General features: G+C 45.0%; 1 protein-coding gene across 1 annotated transcript in view; it reads right to left on the reverse strand.

Moving 5' to 3' along the window:
* The window catches only part of kifap3a (kinesin-associated protein 3a), a 111,478-nt gene that overhangs the window by 21,120 nt on the left and 66,821 nt on the right, over window positions 1-23,537 (reverse strand). Inside the window, exons 16-17 of the mRNA XM_084308345.1 lie at window positions 7,026-7,215; window positions 2,788-2,841 (exon numbers count right to left, since the gene is read on the reverse strand). Of these exons, the coding sequence (XP_084164471.1) occupies window positions 2,788-2,841; window positions 7,026-7,215 (244 nt within the window). The remainder of the gene's footprint in view (window positions 1-2,787; window positions 2,842-7,025; window positions 7,216-23,537) is intronic.

Raw genomic sequence — 23,537 nt, forward strand, 5'->3', positions numbered from 1 at the left:
TGTTATTCACCGTCAAAGATGAACCCAGGCTGTGGTGGAACCCAGGCTACAGTGGAACCCAGGCTACAGTGGAACCCAGGCTACAGTGGAACCCAGGCTACAGTGGAACCCAAGCTGTGGTGGAACCCAGGCTACAGTGGAACCCAGGCTACAGTGGAACCCAGGCTACAGTGGAACCCAAGCTGTGGTGGAACCCAGGCTACAGTGGAACCCAAGCTGTGGTGGAACCCAGGCTGTGGCAGAACCCAGACGTTTCAGCGTGACGAGTACCTTTGACCGGCGAGGCGCCGTCCTAAGACTTGTGGGAAACCCTCCCGGAGCCTCAGGCGCTCTCTCTCTCCACTGACCCTCGAGCCTCGAGACATTTTATACAGGTAGTATATAAAATAAGTTCATTATGATATTTATACAAAATAACAGTGATTGTATTAAAGTCTGCGTTTTTTTAAAAGGTCCCATTGACACCATGTTTCACACGTAGTTTAAAATAAGCGGCGGAGCTGGCTTTGATTATTGTGTTAACCCGGATCACTCAGGAGTACACCGGCCAAATTAAAACAGGCTCACAGACGGCCAATTCCCCCTGCTCACTCAGTATATTTAAAAGATATCAGTTACAAAGAGCTGGAGCGAGGGGGGGGGGGGGGGGGGGGGGAGGGGGAGAGACTGAGAGAGAGGGAGAGACTGAGAGACTGAGCTGCAGCGAGGGAGAGAGACAGAGAGAGAGACTGAGAGAGAGGTAGAGACTGAGCTGTAGCGAGGGAGAGAGAGACAGAGCTGTAGCGAGGGAGAGAGAGAGAGAGTAAAGAGAGAGAAAATGGAAAAAGTCTTGCACTGCGTTCCTCTCTCTCTCGCTCTCTCTTTCTCTCTCTCTCACTCTCTCTCTGCTCTCGCTCTCTCTCTCTCTCTCCGCTCTGAAAAGCTGAAATAACTGTGGCATGGATTCAGCTCATAGTCCGGCTATCTACACAGTCGGCCTCTCTCAACAGCAGCCAAGCCAAACATTCCTGTCGGGGAGGGGGGGGGGGGGGGGGGACGTCCACACAAGCTTTATCGCACGCAAGGAGATGTTTGATAATAAATGAGACAAATTACCCACAATAAACTCTCCATTTCCCCCAGCTATTCATCATTTTAACAGCATATCAAAATCCGGTCCCGGCAGATATCACCGGAGACCGTCGACAAGGAGATACGGAACAAATCAGAGGATTATATTCCCCTTTAATGATAACATTTATTGGTTATTATTAATTCCTTGACTTGATCTCAACGGTATTGGTTTAATAACAGAGAGAGAGAGAGAGAGAGAGAGAGAGAGAGAGAGAGAGAGAGAGAGAGAGAGAGAGAGAGAGAGAGAGAGAGAGGCAGAGTAACGGGGGTCAGCAGCGCGAGAGCGTGTTTGTTCTCAAAGCCGCACTATTGCCGTTGAGGGTGGAGTGGTGCCTTCTGGGATAGCGGAGGGGCTGTTGACACAGGGCTGGGTTCAATAACACAGATCAGCCAATAGTGAATCAGAATAACACTGACTGACTGACTGTGTGACCGACTGACTGACTGACTGACTGTATGGCTGACTAGCTGTCTGTCTGACTGACTGACTAGCTGACTGACTGTATGGCTGAGAGACCTGAGAGAGAGAGAGAGAGAGAGAGAGAGAGAGAGAGAGAGGGGGGAGAGAGAGGGGGGGAGAGAGAGAGAGAGAGAGAGAGAGAGAGAGAGGGGGGAGGAGAGAGAGAGAGAGAGAGAGAGAGAGAGAGAGAGAGAGAGAGAGAGAGAGAGAGAGAGGAGAGAAGAGAGAGAAGAGAGAGAGAGAGAGATACCTGATAGAGAGAGTTGGAAGGTAAACACTCACAGTTTTGTGTTTCCTCACTGACTGAGTGTGTAGCTCTGGACAAAGGCAACCTGCACGTCTGACAGGCCCAGGCCTCAAAGCCATATAACGTTCCCCATACACACACACACACACATGCGCACACACACACACACACACATGCGCACGCACACACGCGCACAGACACACACGCACACAGACACACACGCACACAGACACACACGCACACACACTCACACAGACACACACGCACACAGACGCACACGCACACACACTCACAGACACACACACACACACACACATTAGTAAGCGCATACGCGAGTGCGGTGCTTCTCATTGGCTCTTAGTGGTTGTGGCAGCCAGGCCTGGCCAGGAATGTGGAGTCACACAGCAGGAGAAGTGCGCCTGTGCAGCGGTCACTTCCAATGGAACCTATCGCTTTTCATAGTGATATATATTCAAATATTTATTTGGCCTATTAGGGGGTACCGTCTCACCTTAAAACCACCACACCATTCCATCATAATCTGTAATTGTTTTAATTGATACACATTTTGTTTTGAATGCACTTAATTAATATATACTGTATTGTTTATTGTATTTTTTTTTAATTCTATTTATCATGTATTTATTATTATGCTTGTACGCTTGACGTCGATGGATTTTCGAGTTAAAAAAGGCTTGAATGAATGAAAAAGCTTGTCTGGAGGTGCGTGGGTATGAGTGGTGGATGGGAGGGGGGCCCAGAGATACTGTAGATCATGTGCACAGGGCCCCGCATCTTCTTGCTATGCACATGGATTCAAATAAAGTGTTTAAAATGTGTGTGCGTGCGTGCGTGTGTTTGTGTGTCTGTGTGTCTGTGTGTTTGTGTGTATGTGTGTATGTGTGTATGTGTGTGTGTGTGTGTGTGTGTGTGTGTGTGTGTGTGTGTGTGTGTGTGTGTGTGTTACCTGCCCATGTCTCCGTCTGGAAGTCTGTGTAGAACTCTGGGCTGATGGCACCATCTGGACACAACAGAACATGGTACATTAATAATAATAATAATAATAATAATAATAATAATAATAATAATAATAATAATAATAATAATAATAATAATAATAATAATAATAATAATAATAAACTTTATTTGTATAGCACCTTTCATACAGAAAACTGCAGCTCAAAGTGCTTCACAGCAGAAAAAAGACAGGCATAAAATGAGCACATAAAGTGCAGACATATAAAATTCTCCTACACATCCCTTGTGGATTATATTGTATTATATATGTAATTGTTTTTATATGTGTAAATAAACAAACAAACAAACAAACAAACAAACAAACAAACAGTTTTTCACATTAGGATCGAACATCCCAACAGGCCACCTTGTTTATGGTTTGATTCAGTTTTAAATAGACAATAAATAAAAAGAGTAAGATAAAATAGACAGAGTAAAATAGTGCAATAGTGCAGTGCAATAAAATAGTAGAATAGAATAGACATAACATGAGCACATTATAGCCACCGGTACACCGTAGATTCACCAAACACTCCAGACAGAGAAACACAATAGAGTCCTGAAGACAAGGAACAATAGTCTATTTATTGTGTTTTTAGTTTTTCTTCTTTTTACCAAAAATGTAAAATAGGAACAGAGTGTTTTCATCATTTGGTTGACTGACCAAGCTATTGATACAACGACTAACATAAGACAACAAGTAAATATTAATTTGTAATTGTTAAGTGCCCGGATTTTGTGTCCATAATAGGTTTCCTTACGTTGGTAATGTGTGTAACACTAGAGTACAACATACCTGTAACGTGATTTACAATAGGTTACTTAAGAAATATATATATTTTAAAATGACACCCTGCCTATATATTACCATCTACCTATTTTAAATATGTTTTTACCTATTTTAAATATGTTTTAAATATGATTTGTTATTTGGCATAAATACTATTGAACACTATCACAACACGGTACTCATTTCCACATCCAGAAAATACTTTATTGAATCTTCAGCTCAAGTTTTTCAGGAGAAACTTCAAAAAAATAAAAGAAAAAAGAAAAACCTCCCTGCTACCTGTACCTCTCACCATCTCCTCCTCCGTTGTTTTTACATCTTCATCCCCCTCTTTCATCACACCTCCTACCTCTGCAGTGAAGAGAACGCCCCCACCCCCCCCCCCCCCCCGCCCCGTACATACCTCCTCCCCTCCTCTTTTCCTGTCTCATTCCATCGTTCGCCTTCCATCCACCCTGTCATCCTTTTCATTAAGACCTCTCCTCCTCTCTTCCTCTGCGACCCCCCGCTAGTCACCTTAACCCAGCGGGAATCAATCCGTTCTCCATGCTATTCCTGGTGTTTCATCTCCTGACTTAAAAAAAAAACCTGCACTACGGAACCTTTTCATGAAGAATATATATTGTCTTTAGCGAGCTAAATCACGGCCAAGTGGTGGCTCCGCGGGAGAGAGAACCCCCCCCCCTGACGGCGATGTGTGAAAACAGGGAGAAACGAGCCCATAAAGACTGGGCCCTGGCGCCCTGCCTCTCCGGGGAGGATAAGCCCCATGTCTGGGATGGTATAAAGCAGATTTAGGGACGGCACTGGGACGGTAAAGATGAAAGAAGCCCCAAACTCAAACTCAACCGTGATCTTTTTTGGGGGTAGCGAACAAACTAATCACCACAGTCTAGTATTGTACTTTGTTACTAAGTAATCTACCTTCGCCGTATAGTATACGTCAGACGCAGGAACACCGGGGCAGAAGGGAACGTAATCCTGGTCAGAACAACGGGGCAGACTACAATATTATTTGCATTTGTTAGCCATGCTGAGAGATCTAAACAATCAATTCCTGCCAAAGCTAGATATCGTTAGCCTCACACCTAAGTAATCTTTTGAGATTTTTTTTTTGAGATTTCCTGCCTAACTGTTCTCTCCTCACACTGCTGCATCGCCCTGCGTAGTGCCTATGTCCTCAGCCAATCAGAACGCTTGTTACGTTCACGAATCCCCATCTGTCCAACTCACTCGTGTGACTTGTGCATTTTTTTTTTTTTTTATTATTATCTTTTTCCCCCTCCTTCTTTTTTCAGATTTTTCTCCCATCCCACTGTTAGTCGTTATGCCAATTCCCAAACCCCCTTCCTGGTTGTTGCGCACTTTCCCCTATACTGTTGGTCCGAGAGGGCCGGAGACTGTCACATGCTTTTCCTCCGACGCATGTGCAGCCAGCCGGCAGCCAGCCTGGCCCGCGCAGATTCTCACTGGGAGAGTATAACGTGTGGGAGGCCGCACTACCTCTCACCAGATCCTACCTTCGCTGAGCAGGCGCCCCGACCGAACTGTAGGGGTCGCTGTCCACAATGCCCAGGACCCACACACGGCTCCCCTCCCCCTAACTCAGCCAAACGAGTTAGTATAGCGATCAGCCCGAGCCAAGGCAATGCTGACTCTCCGGGAGTCGAGACCGCAGCCTCTTGCATTGGTGACGAGCACAATCTCTGCTACGCCACCTGACCGCCTGACTTGTGCATTTTAACGTTACAGATGGCGATCACATGACTTAGGCAAGTATAACAACTGCCTTAGTGTATGACATGTATGTATGTATGTACGAGGAAGAAAAGTCACAAAATATTTTGTTACGCAATGATTGTTGTGTTTTTGTATTTTTGCAAACTTGTTGATACACATTGTGGAACTTATTTTCTAAATATAATATATATATATATATATAATATAATTTAAACGTACACATTTGCTGGAAAATTTGTTTTTTCTTATTTTCCAAAAATCGTGAACAATTACTGTATGAGGCTAACGATATGTAAAAGGTGAAAGACTCACACTTGCAGCAATGCTGAATTGGCTAAATGACATCCAGACGTTTTAGTTTGAAACTACCTCTTAGTCAGGGGAGTGTCATGGTTTCTCCATAGAGCCCCATCTTATTCTTCAGGGTTCTTACACATTTTCCAAAGCAAAATTCAAGCACTTTTCAAGCATTTTCAAGGTGCATTTTCAAGCTTTTCCAGCATCTTATGCGGCTGTAGTAAATTAAATATACTGAAAATGATCATTTGATCATCTGCCCCACACGCTGTTCCATCAGATGGCACACGTAAAAAAACACTATGGTTCAAGTCAAGCCAAGCCAAATCACGCGAGTGGCGAGAGAGGACTCCTTCATTTTGTGTGAAAGGCGAAAGCAATTAGGCTCTCTCCGACTTATTTTATTTTATTATTTTTTTAAATTTGATATTAACACGAAATTCTGAATTATCGCGGAATGGTTTTGAATTTGCTTAAATTATACATAAATCGGTTTTTCATATAAATCAATCTTCACTACGACTTTAAAACGGTGATGTGCAGAAATGACAGCTACCAAGCGAGACAACGGACCCAGTCTTGACATGTCTATGTAGTTTGTCATTATTGTTATTTGTGGTCATGTTTTGTATTGCTCATCTGTCTGAGACGAAGGACCACAATGGAAATAAGTCTTGACTTTTTTGTGTTTCATCCTTGATGTTTTCTTGAATTTTTTTAAATGTCAAATAAAATCAATCAATCAAAACGGACCCAGTAGGCTACTTTGTTGGGGATGTGAAAATATGCAGAGAAACATTAATATATATGGAACCGTTTGTGTTAAATCTCTCCGTCGCCTACAGACTCCGACCGACCGACCAGTATTTACTGAGGATGGCCAGATAATGTTGATATTTAAACTAAAAAAAGTATTATACAGAGAGAAGCTTCAGCAAGTACAAAACGCTGCTGACCGACAAAAGAGAATCCCTCACTGAGGAAAACACAACGCACCTAACCATCATGTATCACAATGGTGATGTCAGCCAGAGATAGGGAGAAGCATGAACCTTTAAAGGACATTTCTTTAAAGGAAATTACATTTTACAGTTCTTTTCTGATTTCTTTTAAACAAATTATTATTTTGTATTGTTTAACTATTTAATTATTATTTAGTTATTGCACTGCACTGGCAGTTGAACTACACTGAACTGAATTAAACACATTTTTTAATCATAACTGAACTGGCACTGAACATTGCAGATGTACTGTTATTAAATTTAGTTAAAAACATAATTTTGGTTAATAAATCCAAAGGAAAACAATTTGAAATCAGAGAAATCCCAAAACAGGAACATTTAAAACAGAGCAGTCCATACCGGCGCTGTAGAACAGGTCCTGTCGGTCCAGTATGTCTCCGTTGCCGATGAAGGGCTCCCCGTCGTCCCCGAACAGGAAGGGCTCCCCGGCCTCGTCCACCGCCCTGTTCTCCACCATCTCCAGCCACTGGGAGTTGTGCCAACGGAACTTCTCGCTCTGGATCTTCTTCCCCCAGTCTTCGTCATACACCTGGACGGAGGGAGGGACAGGGTCAAGGCCAGTCCATTTGATTTAGATTCCATTAGATTCAAATGTGTTGTCATCATCATACGGCACAAGTACAGTACAGCGATCAGAGAGCAAATGTAACAGTAAAGTGCAATAGTAATACGATTAAACTGGGTATACATTATATAAATTAGTACTACTAAGTGTAGTTTTAATCAGATGTATGTACAGAGTTGTAGTATTAATATGTACAGTGCTACAGGTATAAAGACACTATGGTAGTAAGTCATACTGGCCAGCAGCATAACTAGTAAGGGTAGGTAAGGGATATGTACAGATATACAGTAGCTATAGTATCTACAGATATGTAAAAAGGATTATATGCAGACGTGAATAGATATATATACGGTAAAAAAAATAATATATATATATATATATAATATATACAATACTGTATATATAATATAACATTATTGTACATGCTATCATACAGAGTTATATTAAGCCTCTGGACTATCACTCTGTCCTCAGATGTATTACTGGTGACAGATACGATACCCGCCACGTGTCCTTTATGAAAAGGCTGGATGGCCTTCTCTGGTTGAAAGGCGTAACTATCATTGGCCTTTGTTTATTTTTAAAGCCCTTACTGGTAAGCTTCCCTCTTACATCACAACACTGTTGGAATGGAATCTTGGAAGCTATTCTACATGTTCAAATGGCTGGCTGGTTCTTAGGGTTCCTCCAGTTTGCTCTGAACTACGGCGGCACGGTGGTGTAGTGGATAACACTGTCGCCTCACAGAAGGTCCACAGAAGGTCCTGGGTTCGATTCCCGCTTGGGGACCAGGTTTCCGCGTTGCCAGGTACCCAGGTGGGGTATCTCCCGGGCCTTTTTGTGTGGAGTTTGCATGTTCTCTTGCAAGGGTTTCCCCCCCGATAAGATAAACCCAATTGAAAAACATGCACAACAACAGATCGCTAACGCTGTCCCTGACGAAGACGGACAGGAGCACTTGGATTGGTCCCGGTACCTCACTATCTCCCGGCTGCCCTTGGGGGGAAGGACGACGGGATGGGTCAAGTGCAGAGACTCAATCGCATCGGTGACCCAACTAATTGCATGTGTTCCTGTGTGTGTGCCGCCCATCGCATGTGTGTCTGCCTGCATGCCGAATAAAGACTTCTCCAAAAAGTCCAGTTATTATTATTATGATGACTAGGAAAAACGACTTTTTCCTTTGATGCTTCCAACACCTGGAATGCTCTCCAACTGACTCTGAAGCTGAAGGTTCTTCCTTCTCTCGCTGCATTTAAAAGTCTTTGTTTTTGTAAGCTCGTCGTCGTTGTAAATGAGGGTACACTCAGTGTATGAGTTGAAATACATATATTTTTTTTGATCCACTTTTTCTCCTTATTTTCTATTTTTCTCCCATCCCAATTTCGTGTATCCAATTCTCCCCTCCCCTGTCTTGAACGTTGCTAGACTATGCCCCCCACTGGTTGGTTGTAGAGAGGATAGAAGCCTTGCATCACGTATTCCCTCCGGCAGACGCGGACTCTCATTGGCGAGGTGTAACGCATGGGAGGCTCACACTACCCTCGCCACTTCCTGTCTCTGCTGTGCAGGCGTCTCCCAACCGACCTGTAGGGGTCGCTGTCCACAACGTCCAATCCCCACCCATCGACTTCCACCCGCTGACTCTGCCAAATGAGCCAGTACGACGGTCGGCCCAAGCCAAAGGCAATGCTGAGACTGGGATTCAATACCGCAGTCTCTCGCATTGGCGATGAGCGCAATCTCCGCTACGCCACCCAGCCGCCCGGAGTTAAAATAAAAGTTTGACATGAAATTAAATATAGATTTGATTCATATAGGGGCTGTCACTTTAACAAAAAATCTAATTCGAAATTCGTTGCAAAATTGTAGACAAGTTCGAATTCGAATTCGAATTTCAGTGTAAAAATAAAATAATAATAAATAAATAACCTAAAAAAAGCTATTTTCAAAGTTTTGGCAACTTCTTTTTACCATGATATGTTTGGTATCATTCTTTTCAGCACAGTCCCACCTATATGACCTGCCCGCTTATTGTTTTTAAATACTAATATTAAAACATTTTATTAAAACTAATTATTATTATATATTTTTTTTTCAAATTCGCATTTCTCCCTTCAAGTTTGAATCTCGTGTTTTTATGTAAATTCGAAATTAAATTCGAAATTCTAATTTAGCAGCCCTAGCACCTTATAGGGATACTTCTGGCTCTTGGAAGCCATATCCGCTGATGCCGTTCCTCATACAAGTTCCGGCTAGTTGGCCACAAGCCAATGCAAAGTGAATGGGGCCAAGCTCCCGTCTGTACAAGCCAGTTTGGACAGGAGCGTGAACCCATTGACTTTGCATCGTGGTTTGTGCCTAACTAGCCGGAGCTACTATGAGGAACAGCATGGATTTGGGCTGAAAAGGGTATTGTACTGAATAAAAGAGGGCTTAGGGTTCCAAAAATCGGAACTATCCCTTTAATTTACAGAACCCAAAGTGCCACGCACAACAAAGCAATAAGAGAAACGTGAAACAAGTAGGGCTGGGCGATATGGCCTCTAAATGATATCGCAATATTTTTTGGCCATATCACGATACACGATATATATCGCGATATTTTGACATTTCCTCTAAAGCACAAAAAAATGCTTGATTTAACCCTTTGATGCATACAGTCATGCCAATATGATGATTATAATAAGTCCCTGTAACATATGTTTGCATTATTAAACCATGAAGATGCTTTAAAAAATCATTTAATGCAAATGTACTAAGAGTAGTCTACTGACACACTAATAAAGAAATGTATTTACATCTAAGACTATTTATATAAAAACTCTTGGGTGCCTAAGACTTTTGCACAGTACTGCGTTTTCTATCCACTTTAGCCAAACACACACATATATATATATGTGTATATATATATACACACTGACACACTGTGAGAAAATAATAATCACACACAAAGGGATAATGGCTTATAGCAGACTTAATGATTTTAGAATATTTCAGATAATGAAATTAAATGTTTATATCATCAACTATCCAGTTAGTATTTATACTGTAACGTTTGGCTACTTTAAATGATTGAATGTAGAGAGAGCGAGAGTGAGAGAGCGAGAATGCGCAAGAGAGCCCCCCCCCCCCCCCCCCCCCCCCCCCCCCCCGGTTTTGTAGGTTTGCATTTTGAGCGTATAAGCTGCCGTAGGTGATGATGTCACACTCGAATGTCAACACAGGAAGTTGAACACAGTGATGGGAACTGGATGCCCGATATGAAGAAACGAATAACCAATAAATATGAAGTTATGTTTGAACTTCTGTTGTCAAGCCTCACCAATATTACCCCACCCCCTTTCCTCACGAATGGAACTAGTGTCGTGGAGTCCGCTTTGAGCGTTTCCAGGGTTAGCAGCTAACGCTAGTTAGCTTAGCCTAGTTATGTGGGATAACTTAGTCAGCAGCTAACTTTAGGCCATTGCTCGCGTCAATTAAATTGCATGTCATTAAAGGTCTGTGCTGGTCTGTGTCTAATGAAATTACAATTGCATGTCATTTAAGGTCCGCGCTGGTCTGTGTCTATAATGAAATGAGAGGAAAGCTCTGCGCTAAAGCAAGTCTCATCTCAGCCGCGACGTGACAACATATACTCGATGTTCACGATATAGTAATTTACTACATCTCATGTAGAACAAGCCGTGATACATCGAGTATACTCGATATATATCGCCCAGCCCTAGAAACAAGGCACGGGTGCAGTCAAACAAGAAACAAAGACGACAAAAAAAGAAAGAAAAGGTCAATCAGTTAAAGGTCCCATGCATTGCTATTCCTTGCACTATTTGGGCAACTTTACACAATTCCTGTGAGTCTATGGAACACATATGTAAAGTATTTAAAAAAAAATGTCATTGTTTTGTATTTCTAATGAAGTACTCAAAAGCATAATTTTTCTACCTCAGGATTTCAGGCTGTTATTGGATGGGCTCCGCCCATAAGCGCTTTGAGTGTCAGTCACTCTCTCCCTCTCTCTCCCTCTCTCTCTCCCTCTCTCTCTCTCGCTCGCTCGTTCTCTGCTGTCTGTCGCACCCTCTGTTTGAGGAAGTAATTTCACTGCTCTGTTGTTGAGCGAATTGTGGGCGGTGACTACAACCACAGAGCCAATCAGATCACAATCAGCTCAATCAGCTCCTTGCTACGTCGCATTGCGAGTCAAATCAGAATGGCTTAGTTGAGTGAGGGAAGATCTCGTGAATTCGAGACTAGACTGATGAGTCAATATGATAATTAGAGACACAGACCACATTGATATAATCCCCCATTGCTAGGAAACAATGCTAAACACTGGAAAAGGCCATTTATAATGCATGGGACCTTTAAAAGCCGTCTTTTGAGGCTTTGACTGAATCTGCTTTGTTGATGTGGAAAGGAAGCATGTTCCACTTAATCAGGGCCAACATGGCAAGACGAAGAGGGATGGGATGAAGGGAGGGAGGGAGGGAGGGAAAAAGAGAGCCAGAGATGAGGAGTTTGTGAGTGAGTGCCAGTGGAACTTTGAATGGAACACACAGAGACACAGAGACACTCAAGAGACTAAATGTGAGCGATAGCTCAGTAGCCTATTTAATAAAGTGAAACTTGAAGTCCAGTAAGTGTGCTGACGTTCTCCAGTAATGGAAATGAAAGCAAAGTCTTTGCCGAGACCATTTTACACGTACGTACGAGGAACGTACCGTCTGCATGTGACCCATCCTAACTCTCCAGGAAGGCAGAGCCCGGGTCCTAACTCTCCAGGAAGGCAGAGCCCGGGTCCTAACTCTCCAGGAGCAGCAGATCCCGGGTCCTAACTCTCCAGGAAGGCAGAGCCCGGGTCCTAACTCTCCAGGAGCAGCAGAGCCCGGGTCCTAACTCTCCAGGAAGGCAGAGCCCGGGTCCTAACTCTCCAGGAAGGCAGAGCCCGGGTCCTAACTCTCCAGGAAGGCAGAACCCGGGTCCTAACTCTCCAGGAAGGCAGAGCCCGGGTCCTAACTCTCCAGGAAGGCAGAGCCCGGGTCCTAACTCTCCAGGAAGGCAGGGCCCGGGTCCTAACTCTCCAGGAAGGCAGGGCCCGGGTCCTAACTCTCCAGGAGCAGCAGAGCCCGGGTCCTAACTCTCCAGGAAGGCAGAGCCCGGGTCCTAACTCTCCAGGAAGGCAGAGCCCGGGTCCTAACTCTCCAGGAAGACAGAGCCCGGGTCCTAACTCTCCAGGAAAGCAGAGCCCGGGTCCTAACTCTCCAGGAAAGCAGAACCCGGGTCCTAACTCTCCAGGAAGGCAGAGCCCGGGTCCTAACTCTCCAGGAAGGCAGAGCCCGGGTCCTAACTCTCCAGGAGCAGGAAGGCTGACACAGTGCAGAGCCCGGGGACTAGTGGTGGGGGGAAATATCGATACGTAGTAGTATTGCAATACTTTGCGTGGCGATACTGTATCGATACAAGGACGCCAAGTATCGATATTTTATTATTTAAAATAATAATTAATATTATTTATAAATGTTTGTATAAGGAAGTTGCGTTGTTCATTTCAATACCTGTAATAGTACAGTAGTCCACACACACACGTGCATTCAGTTAAGTTGGAATATGACTGTAATACAAACAGTTCAGTTTGTCAGGTACATGCAACATCTGTCTGCTTGAGAAAATCCCATTTACTGCAATAAAAATTATTATATATATATATATATATATTTTTTTTTTAATCTTTTTCCCCCACTCCTTTTTCCGATTTTCTTTTTTATCCACTTTTCTCCCATTTTTCTATATTTTCTCCCATCCCAATTTCGTATCATCCAATTCAACCCTCCCCTGTCACGAACGCTGTTTCTTGCCTCCCACAAGCCGGCTGCAATGTGGACTAAGTCATACATAGCACAAGTCCCCTCCGGTACTTGAGGTAACAGCAGTCGCATCTTTTCACCTGCGCAGCTCGATCTCTCAGTGGCGAGGAGTAACGCGTGGGAGGCTCACGCTGCCCCCGACACTTCCTGATTCTACTGCGCAGGCGCACCAACCGACCTGTAGGAGTCGCTGTCCACAACGCCCGATCCCCACCCATCAGTTTCCCACCCTCTAATACTGCCAATTGTATTAGTACGGACGACCAGCCAAACTGAAAACAATGTGGAGAGCTGGATTCGAACACGCGAACCCAGCGTCTCCACATTGGTGGCGAGTGCCTTGCCGACTACACCACCTAGCCGCCCCTCCTTTTTCCGATTTTTCTCCCATCCCACTGTTAGTCGTTATGCCAATTCCCAACCCCCTTCCTGGTTGTTGCACACTCCCCCCTACTGTTGGTCCGGGAGGCCGGAGACTGTCACATGCTTTCCTCCGACGCATGTGCAGCCAGCCGGCAGCCAGCCTGGCAGCGCAGATTCTCACTGGGAGAGTGTAACGTGTGGAAGGTCACACTACCTCCCTCCAGATCCTACCCTCGCTGTGCAGGTGCCCCGACCGAACTGTAGGGGTCGCTGTCCACAACGCCCAGGACCCACCCATCAGCTTTCCCACCCCTAACACTGCCAATTGTGTTAGTGTGAACGACCAGCCAAGCTGATAGCAACGCCGAGAGCTGGATTCGAACCCAGCGTCTCCAGCGTTAATGGCGAGCGCCTTGCCCACTACACCACCTAGCCGCCTGAAGTGAGATGAACAGACTGAAAACTGAAAAATGTTGACAACGTTTTACTTTGCAGTTAAAAAAAGGTAATAAATCGCAATATATCGCAATATTAATATCGCAATACTCAGCATATCGCAATATATTTTGAATCGCAATACTATCGCACCGTGACTTAAGTATCGTGATAATATCGTATCGTGAGGCCTCTGGTGATTCCCACCCCTACCGGGGACCGACTCCGGTTCTAACGCCCGCGAAGGACAATGGCAGGAGTGTCTATCCAGCATGCACGTCTCTTCTGCCTCCAGCACCGTATTCAAGCCTCTATGGTGTGTGTGTGTGTGTGTGTGTTGATCTACCCAGGAGAAAACCCATAGAACTATGAGCCATATAGTCTTATATATAGAACTATAGACAAATATAGCCTCTTAAACATGCCAGCACACACACATCCTGTCTCTTATACACACGCACACACACACACACACACACACACACACACACACACACACACACACACACACACACACACACACACACACACACACACACACACACACACACACACACACACACACACACACACACACACACACACACACACACACACACACACACACACACACACACACACACACACACACACACAGTGGGGGCCTTGGATTGGTTCACAACACTCCTTTTGAAAACATCACCTCAGGGCTGAAGAGGTCCAACACCCTCCCCCGCTCACTGACCATCGTATTAGCTCATCCCAGCAGGGAGTCACAGGACCTCCACACAGTGAGCGAGAGAGTGTCAGTATTATGAGAGAGAGAGAGAGAGAGTGGCCAGTATTTCTGAGTGTTTGTGTGTGTGAGAGAGTGTATTTGAGTATTTCTGTGTGTGTTTATATGTGTATACCGTATGTATGTACCATATGTGTATATGTACGTACGTGTGTATGTATGTATCTGTCTGTCTGTCTGTCTGTCTGTCTGTCTGTCTGTCTGTCTGTCTGTCTGTCTGTCTGTCTGTCTGTCTGTCTGTCTGTCTGTCTGTCTGTCTGTCTGTCTGTCTGTCTGTCTGTCTGTGTGTGTGTGTGTGTGTGTGTGTGTGTGTGTGTGTGTGTGTGTGTGTGTGTGTGTCTGTCTGTCTGTCTGTCTGTCTGTCTGTCTGTCTGTCTGTCTGTCTGTCTGTCTGTCTGTCTGTCTGTCTGTCTGTCTGTCTGTCTGTCTGTCTGTCTGTCTGTCTGTCTGTCTGTCTGTCTGTCTGTCTGTCTGTCTGTCTGTCTGTCTGTCTGTCTGTCTGTCTGTCTGTCTGTCTGTCTGTGTGTAGCTTGGTGGAGGAGGGCCAGGCCAGGCTGAGTAGTGTGTGTAGCTTGGTGGAGGAGGGCCAGGCCAGGCTGAGTAGTGTGTGTAGCTTGGTGGAGGAGGGCCAGGCCAGGCTGAGTAGTGTGTGTAGCTTGGTGGAGGAGGGCCAGGCTGAGTAGTGTGTGTAGCTTGGTGGAGGAGGGCCAGGCTGAGTAGTGTGTCTAGCTTGGTGGAGGAGGGCCAGGCCAGGCTGAGTAGTGTGTGTAGCTTGGTGGAGGAGGGCCAGGCTGAGGCTATGGTTAGACTAGTGCATTCCTTTTTTTTTTTATATAATTTTTTGACGACGTTTCATGTCCTATCTACACAGGAACGCTTTTATTGGCGTTTTTTTGTGGATACGGCTGAAACGCAAAATTGTGTTTGCGTTTGGAGATACGCAAAAAAAACGCCAGGAATACAGCGTGTAGTCAGCACGGAGCAGTTGTTGCGAAAACGCCCATGCGCAGTAGATACCATCTGCGTGCCCTTCCTGTGTACAGTGTGTGTGTTTGGGACAGAGCTCCGTGTCCCAAATAGCTTCAGCTACCATGTGTTGTCAAGTTATTGTTATAAGGACCCCAGTCCAAGCTACAACAGTCTGCATTCCCTTAACAATTGTTTGTATTGAGCCGTATTGTATTGTACCCATATGCAATATGTTAAATAAAGTTTACATCCATTCATTCTGCTAGCATTACCAGCTGGCTAACGTGAGCTATCAGGATTCAGACCCTGTTAGCTCAGAGTTCCTCTTTCAACTTAAGAAGCATTAAACAAAATGGCCCAGTCATCTATTCACCTTTGTTTAATACACACAGCGTTGTCTCTAATGTTATCTAACTACTGATAGCTCGCGATATCATCAGTTTTGATGCTGGCTAAGTAGCGTGAGCTAACGTTAGCTTCTAGCCACAATGCTATATTGTTATAATGGCATACTCCATTGACGTTAGCATGCAGCTAACTGCTACAATGCTACCGATCGTTTTTTAGCCTAAACTATCCACTCTTGGTGGTCACTTGTGTTGATGTTAGTTTTGTTTCATCAACAAATGACAGGCAGAACACACAGTGAATGTATCCGTTTTGTTTATTGCACTTTTATTAGGCTTTGCTGAAAAATTATTGCTGCATTGAGTAAAGCAAGATGGTGGCGCGGCATAGGCGCCTGCCTTATTGACATTTTCTTTGCTGGAGCTTCCACCAGGAAGTGTATTGGCACATTCGTTCTGATTGGTTGAAATTGCCTTCATGTTTGCCACCTACTGCCACCTACTGCTTTGGCAGTGTACTACATCAGTGTGCTCTGGTGACAAAAACGAAAAAAAAACGAAAGTGTGACTCGAGGCGCATGACGTCGCGGCGATACGCGGCGATGCGTATAAGAAAACAATACGAAGATGATACGAAAGGTGTAACCTCAGCCTGAGTAGTGTGTCTAGCTTGGTGGAGGAGGGCCAGGCCAGGCTGAGTAGTGTGTGTAGCTTGGTGGAGGAGGGCCAGGCCAGGCTGAGTAGCGTGTCTAGCTTGGTGGAGGAGGGCCAGGCCAGGCTGAGTAGGGTGTCTAGCTTGGTGGAGGAGGGCCAGGCCAGGCTGAGTAGCGTGTGTAGCTTGGTGGAGGACAGCCAGGCGCAGGGCTCTTGTTGTCCTTGCTCCGCAGGGCCGGAGAGATAAAGGCGGCCTTTGAGACCCGCTCCACGACGCCCCGGCAGGGCAGATTAATCATCCGGACGCAGAGCAGACCCCCCCCTCCTGGGCACTGACAGCCAGCTGAGGCCCCCGGCCCTCAAACGGGGCCATTGATTGTCACGCGGCGGCCCCGGCTACACGCAGGCCGCTCCTCAGACCCCGGTCCCCCAAGTGGCAGTGACACTTTTTGTCAATGGGGATATTTATCATGCTATTAGAGAGAGGCTAAATGACTTACACTAAGTTTACACAGGGCGATTAGTTCCTTTAGCATGGGTTTGATACAGAGGCTAATCAATCATTAGCCAGTGAGCTCATGGCAGTGCAGGGGGGGGGGGGGGGGGGGGGGGGGGGGGTTGGGATATAAAGCAGTGTTCGCAGCGGTTCCAATATGTTCCTCTTGGAAACTCGATCGGGCTCAGAATATATCCACGTGAATCGGCCCTCTGTCCCGGTTGGAGACATCTACAAAGTCTCTCTCTTTGAGATGTGTGTCTGTCTGTCTCTGTGTAGAGAGAAAGAGTATGTTTGTGTGTGTGTTTATGTGTCTCTGTGTGTGAGAGAGAGAGAGAGAGAGAGAGAGAGAGAGAGAGAGAGAGAGAGAGAGAGACGTGTTCTGTATGTGTACATGACATGGAGGGATATATTGATCAAAGGGGAATATTTGAAGACTGCAGTTATGGCGTGTGCTGCTAAAATAGCATGTGGCTCCAAAATGTGTGTGCGTGTATATATATATATATATATATGTGTGTGTGTGCGTCTTTGTATTTATATTGTATTTTTCATTTTTTCATTTCAACCTTTATTTAAAATCTTAAGCTTCTGAGGTTTCCCTCATTTACAGAAAAGACGATTGTACAAAATGTAAACAGTACATAATACAAGCAATATTCACAGAAAATTAAACACCAGAGTAAAAATTTAAAACTTTAAAATAATTAAAAAAGATTCAGCTAAAACAGTTACACAATGGTCTGAAATCATACGTTTACAAGAAAGAGATACATACAAGATACACAGAGTTTTTATTTGTCACAGCATACAGGTATACAGTGAAATGCGGGGGGTCTTGCCCGCAACGATGTGCATAATACAATAGTAATAATATATAATAAGAATCCAACCAAGAGCGACATTGTGCAATAAACAAGTAAACAAGTAGGGCATATCGGTATCTGTACATGAGTTATTTACAGAGCATAAACAGAGCATAAACATACCAAGAGAAGGGAGAACCTCCAATTTCAGAGAGAGTTGGAGGACATTCCATGAGTTAGAGGCATCAAAGGAAAAAGCTGACTTCCCTAGATCAGAACAAACTTGAGGAACCCTAAGTACCATCCAGTCATTCGGTCGAGTTGAATAGGTTCCAATATTCCAATCTAACAGTGAAGAGATATAAACAGGTTGTTTACCAATAAGGGCTTTAAAAATAAACAAATAACAGTGTTTGTTGCGCCTTTCTGTAAGAGAAGGCCAACCCACCCACCCTATCATACAGGACACAATGGTGAGTATAATATATGTCACCAGTAATAAACCTAAGAGCTGAGTGATACGCAGAATCCAGAGGTTTAAGAGTTGATGCTGCAGCATGCCTATAAATTACATCACCATAATCCAAAACTGATTCAACTATTATTTTTCTACTAAATAGAGGACAATTGGATGTGTTTCTGCACAGGAAACCAATTTTCGGTCGCAGTTTAGAAGCAAGATTGTCCACATGGAACTTAAATGTAAATTTCTCGTCAAGCCACAGGCCAAGATGTGACTCTCTCTACACAAGAGCCGCTGACAGTAGATATCCACACATCATCAAAGTTAATATTTCTGGTTCTTTGTCTTACTAGCATTAAGAACCAATTTAAGACTAGCAAGGGCATCCTGTAGAGCATAAAAGGAAAGTTGCAATTTCTCAATGGCCAACTGTACAGAGTCAGCAATACAGTACACAATTGTGTCATCAGCATACAAATGGGCATGACAAAGAAGAAACAATATCATTAATATAAATTGTAAAAAGGACAGGACCCAAAACTGAACCTTGTGGCACACCTTTAGTCATGGCCAATAATTCAGATTGGGCTTGACCTAACTTCACACACTGCCGCCTAGAATATAGATAATCCTGAAACCAGACACAGGCATTATCATCCAACCCAATGTTAAATAGTTTCTTTAGAGGTAAGTAGTGATCAACTGTATCAAAGGCTTTTGATAAATCTACAAAGAGGGCAGCACAATGTTTCTTCTTATCTAATGCTGAGATAATATCTTTTGTAACCAGAGTGATGGCTGATGTAGTACTGTGTTTGGCTCTAAAACCAGATTGCTGAGAACTAAGTATGGAGTTAATTGAAAGGAAAAACGTATGTTTTTTTTACTAGTGTTTCCAGGACTTTAGCTAGGCAAGGTAACCTGGAGATAGGACGATAATTATTATCCCTATCACCTCCCTTATGTAAAGGAAAAAAATATGTGTGTATGTGCGTGTATGTATTTATAATATATATATATATGTGTGTGTGTGTGCCTGCTAGCTGCAGCTTTGTTTTCTCTCTCTCTCTCTGACCCACCTCTCTCTCTCTCTCTCTCTGACCCACTCTCTCTCTCTCTCTCTCTCTCTCTCTCTCTCTCTCTCTCTCTCTCTCTCTCTGACCCACCTCTCTCTCTCTCTCTCTCTCTCTCTCTCTCTGACACTCTCCAGAGCCGCCTGCCTCCCTTTCATGTGGTTCACAGCTTAATAGGTCTCACTGATAATTTCAATGAAACACTTCCTCTGCCCCGGCTAACCGGCCCGGCTGTAATCTACAGCTAATTACGCTGATCTGAGGTCTGGCACTGATCACACGCCGACTGGGAGCTGACCACACGTGTCAGTCACAGAACTGACCCCAGGAATCCGTCAGTCAGCTAATAGCTACTGTCAACTCCCAGACTGTTGATTATACTACCTTATTAAGGTGAGGCGGAGGGTTTAACTAAAGGTCACTATGAATAAAAAAAATATATAATAATAATTTCCCACACACACCTACACACCTACACACACACGCACACACACACACACACACACACACACACACACACACACACACACACACACACACACATGTAAAATGTGACTTAGGTACGGCAGGAAGAGAGGAGGAGTGTGTTGTTTAGGCAGAAGAGAAGTGTTTACTTTAGAGAGGGAATGGAAACGCACTAGAAATCAAAGGGTCCATTTAAAATGAATTCATATTCGTAAGTCAATAATCACGTCACATTTGATCAAACATTTTTTTTCGATTGAAGGAGGGGGAAAAAAAAGGTTTTTGAAGTAGCCTCATCTGTCTTGTGTTACGTCGTCATGGAGACGCAGCGCCACTAGTTTGATAACATCTGGCGGTTCGCTACACGCTTACTACACGCTTGGGTCACGCCGTTTCGGCCGATCGTCGTGGGTGTGTGTGTGTGTGTGTGTGTGTGTGTGTGGATAGAATCACAGCTGGTAGAAAGACTTTGAGGTCCACTTTCTCATACCAGTGTACCGAAATTAAATCACATGTAAGTAAGTCAAGTGAGTAAACATGTCATGATTTGCCAGAAGCTCCAAAACCTGTAACAGATTTACAGTACATTTAGTCGTTTAGCTGACGCTTTTATCCAAAGCGACTTACAAATTGTGTACAACAAGTCAGTAGGAGGGGTACACCACTGGCAGCTAAGAGTCAGTGGTATTTGTCAAACAGTGTTGAGCGTGAGTGCATAGTAAGTCTAAGTAGTATAGACATATTAGCATAGTAGGTAGTAGTATAGGGATAGTAGCACAGCAGTGCTGACTGTGATGGTTTCAGCTGTCTGTCCACTTTCAAAAACACTCTCAAAAAACACCTACGTGAGACTGCAATTCGAAACTGGCCCCTACAAATGTCCTAACCTAGTTGTACAGTAAATGACCAAGTAAGGCTTTGTCAGTATTCCAATGTACAGTGTAAAATGTGTGTGTGTCCCCTACCCAACCCCCCCCCCCCCCCCCCACCTCCAATGTACAGCCCTCACCCACCCACCCAACCCCACCCCACCCACCCAACCTCCTCCAATGTACAGTTTCTACGCCAAATGTATATACACTCTTTTTCTGGACACTTTTGTATCACAAACAGTACTGAATTTGCAAATCTGATATGTCATAAATGTATAGATGTAGCAGTACTGTCTATCTGTATGTCATGTATGTCATATATGTTATGATGAATTGAAAATGGGGGACCCTGATGTAAACAAGACGAAAGTCTTTCTCTGGTCTGCATCCCCTTAACAATTGTATGTATTGAGCTGTACTGTACTGTACCCATTCTGCAATCTGTTAATAAACTTTTCAATCAATCAATCAATCAATCAATGTCCTGACTGTGATGGTTTCAGCTGTCTGTCCTGACTGTGATGGTTTCAGCTGTCTGTCCTGACTGTGATGGTTTCAGCTGTCTGTCCTGACTGTGATGGTTTCAGCTGTCTGTCCTGACTGTGATGGTTTCAGCTGTCTGTCCTGACTGTGATGGTTTCAGCTGTCTGTCCTGACTGTGATGGTTTCAGCTGTCTGTCCTGACTGTGATGGTTTCAGCTGTCTGTCCTGACTGTGGTGGTTTCAGCTGTCTGTCCTGACTGTGGTGCTTTCAGCTGTCTGTCCTGACTGTGATGGTTTCAGCTGTCTGTCCTGACTGTGGTGGTTTCAGCTGTCTGTCCTGACTGTGGTGGTTTCAGCTGTCTGTCCTGACTGTGGTGGTTTCAGCTGTCTGTCCTGACTGTGGTGGTTTCAGCCAACTGTCCTGACTGTGATGGTTTCAGCTGTCTGTCCTGACTGTGATGGTTTCAGCTGTCTGTCCTGACTGTGGTGGTTTCAGCTCTCCTGACTGTGGTGGTTTCAGCTGTCCTGGCTGTGATGGTTTCAGCTGTCTGTCCTGACTGTGATGGTCTCAGCTGTCTGTCCTGACTGTGATGGTTTCAGCTGTCTGTCCTGACTGTGGTGGTTTCAGCTGTCTGTCCTGACTGTGATGGTTTCAGCTGTCTGTCCTGACTGTGGTGGTTTCAGCTGTCTGTCCTGACTGTGATGGTTTCAGCTGTCTGTCCTGACTGTGGTGGTTTCAGCTGTCTGTCCTGACTGTGGTGGTTTCAGCTGTCTGTCCTGACTGTGGTGGTTTCAGCTGTCTGTCCTGACTGTGATGGTTTCAGCTGTCTGTCCTGACTGTGATGGTTTCAGCTGTCTGTCCTGACTGTGGTGGTTTCAGCTGTCTGTCCTGACTGTGATGGTTTCAGCTGTCTGTCCTGACTGTGATGGTTTCAGCTGTCTGTCCTGACTGTGATGGTTTCAGCTGTCTGTCCTGACTGTGATGGTTTCAGCTGTCTGTCCTGACTGTGGTGGCTTCAGCTGTCTGTCCTGACTGTGGTGGTTTCAGCTGTCTGTCCTGACTGTGATGGTTTCAGCTGTCTGTCCTGACTGTGATGGTTTCAGCTGTCTGTCCTGACTGTGATGGTTTCAGCTGTCTGTCCTGACTGTGATGGTTTCAGCTGTCTGTCCTGACTGTGATGGTTTCAGCTGTCCTGACTGTGGTGGTTTCAGCTGTCTGTCCTGACTGTGATGGTTTCAGCTGTCTGTCCTGACTGTGATGGTTTCAGCTGTCTGTCCTGACTATGATGGTTTCAGCTGTCTGTCCTGACTGAGATGGTTTCAGCTGTCTGTCCTGACTGTGATGGTTTCAGCTGTCTGTCCTGACTGTGATGGTTTCAGCTGTCCTGACTGTGATGGTTTCAGCTGTCTGTCCTGACTGTGATGGTTTCAGCTGTCTGTCCTGACTGTGGTGGTTTCAGCTGTCTGTCCTGACTGTGATGGTTTCAGCTGTCTGTCCTGACTGTGATGGTTTCAGCTGTCTGTCCTGACTGTGGTGGTTTCAGCTGTCTGTCCTGACTGTGGTGGTTTCAGCTGTCTGTCCTGACTGTGATGGTTTCAGCTGTCTGTCCTGACTGTGATGGTTTCAGCTGTCTGTCCTGACTGTGATGGTTTCAGCTGTCTGTCCTGACTGTGATGGTTGCAGCTGTCTGTCCTGACTGTGATGGTTTCAGCTGTCTGTCCTGACTGTGATGGTTTCAGCTGTCTGTCCTGACTGTGGTGGTTTCAGCTGTCTGTCCTGACTGTGGTGGTTTCAGTTGTCTGTCCTGACTGTGGTGGTTTCAGCTGTCTGTCCTGACTGTGGTGGTTTCAGCTGTCTGTCCTGACTGTGATGGTTTCAGCTGTCTGTCCTGACTGTGATGGTTTCAGCTGTCTGTCCTGATTGTGATGGTTGCAGCTGTCTGTCCTGACTGTGATGGTTGCAGCTGTCTGTCCTGACTGTGATGGTTTCAGCTGTCTGTCCTGACTGTGATGGTTTCAGCCGTCTGTCCTGACTGTGATGGTTTCAGCCGTCTGTCCTGACTGTGGTGGTTTCAGCTGTCTGTCCTGACTGTGGTGGTTTCAGCTGTCTGTCCTGACTGTGGTGGTTTCAGCTGTCCTGACTGTGATGGTTTTAGCTGTCTGTCCTGACTGTGACGGTTTCAGCTGTCCTGACTGTGATGGTTTCAGCTGTCTGTTCTGA

The sequence above is a fragment of the Notolepis coatsorum genome (genome assembly GCF_963971535.1).
Source record: "Notolepis coatsorum genome assembly, chromosome: 2".
In the NCBI taxonomy this organism is placed as follows: Eukaryota; Metazoa; Chordata; class Actinopteri; order Aulopiformes; family Paralepididae; genus Notolepis; species Notolepis coatsorum.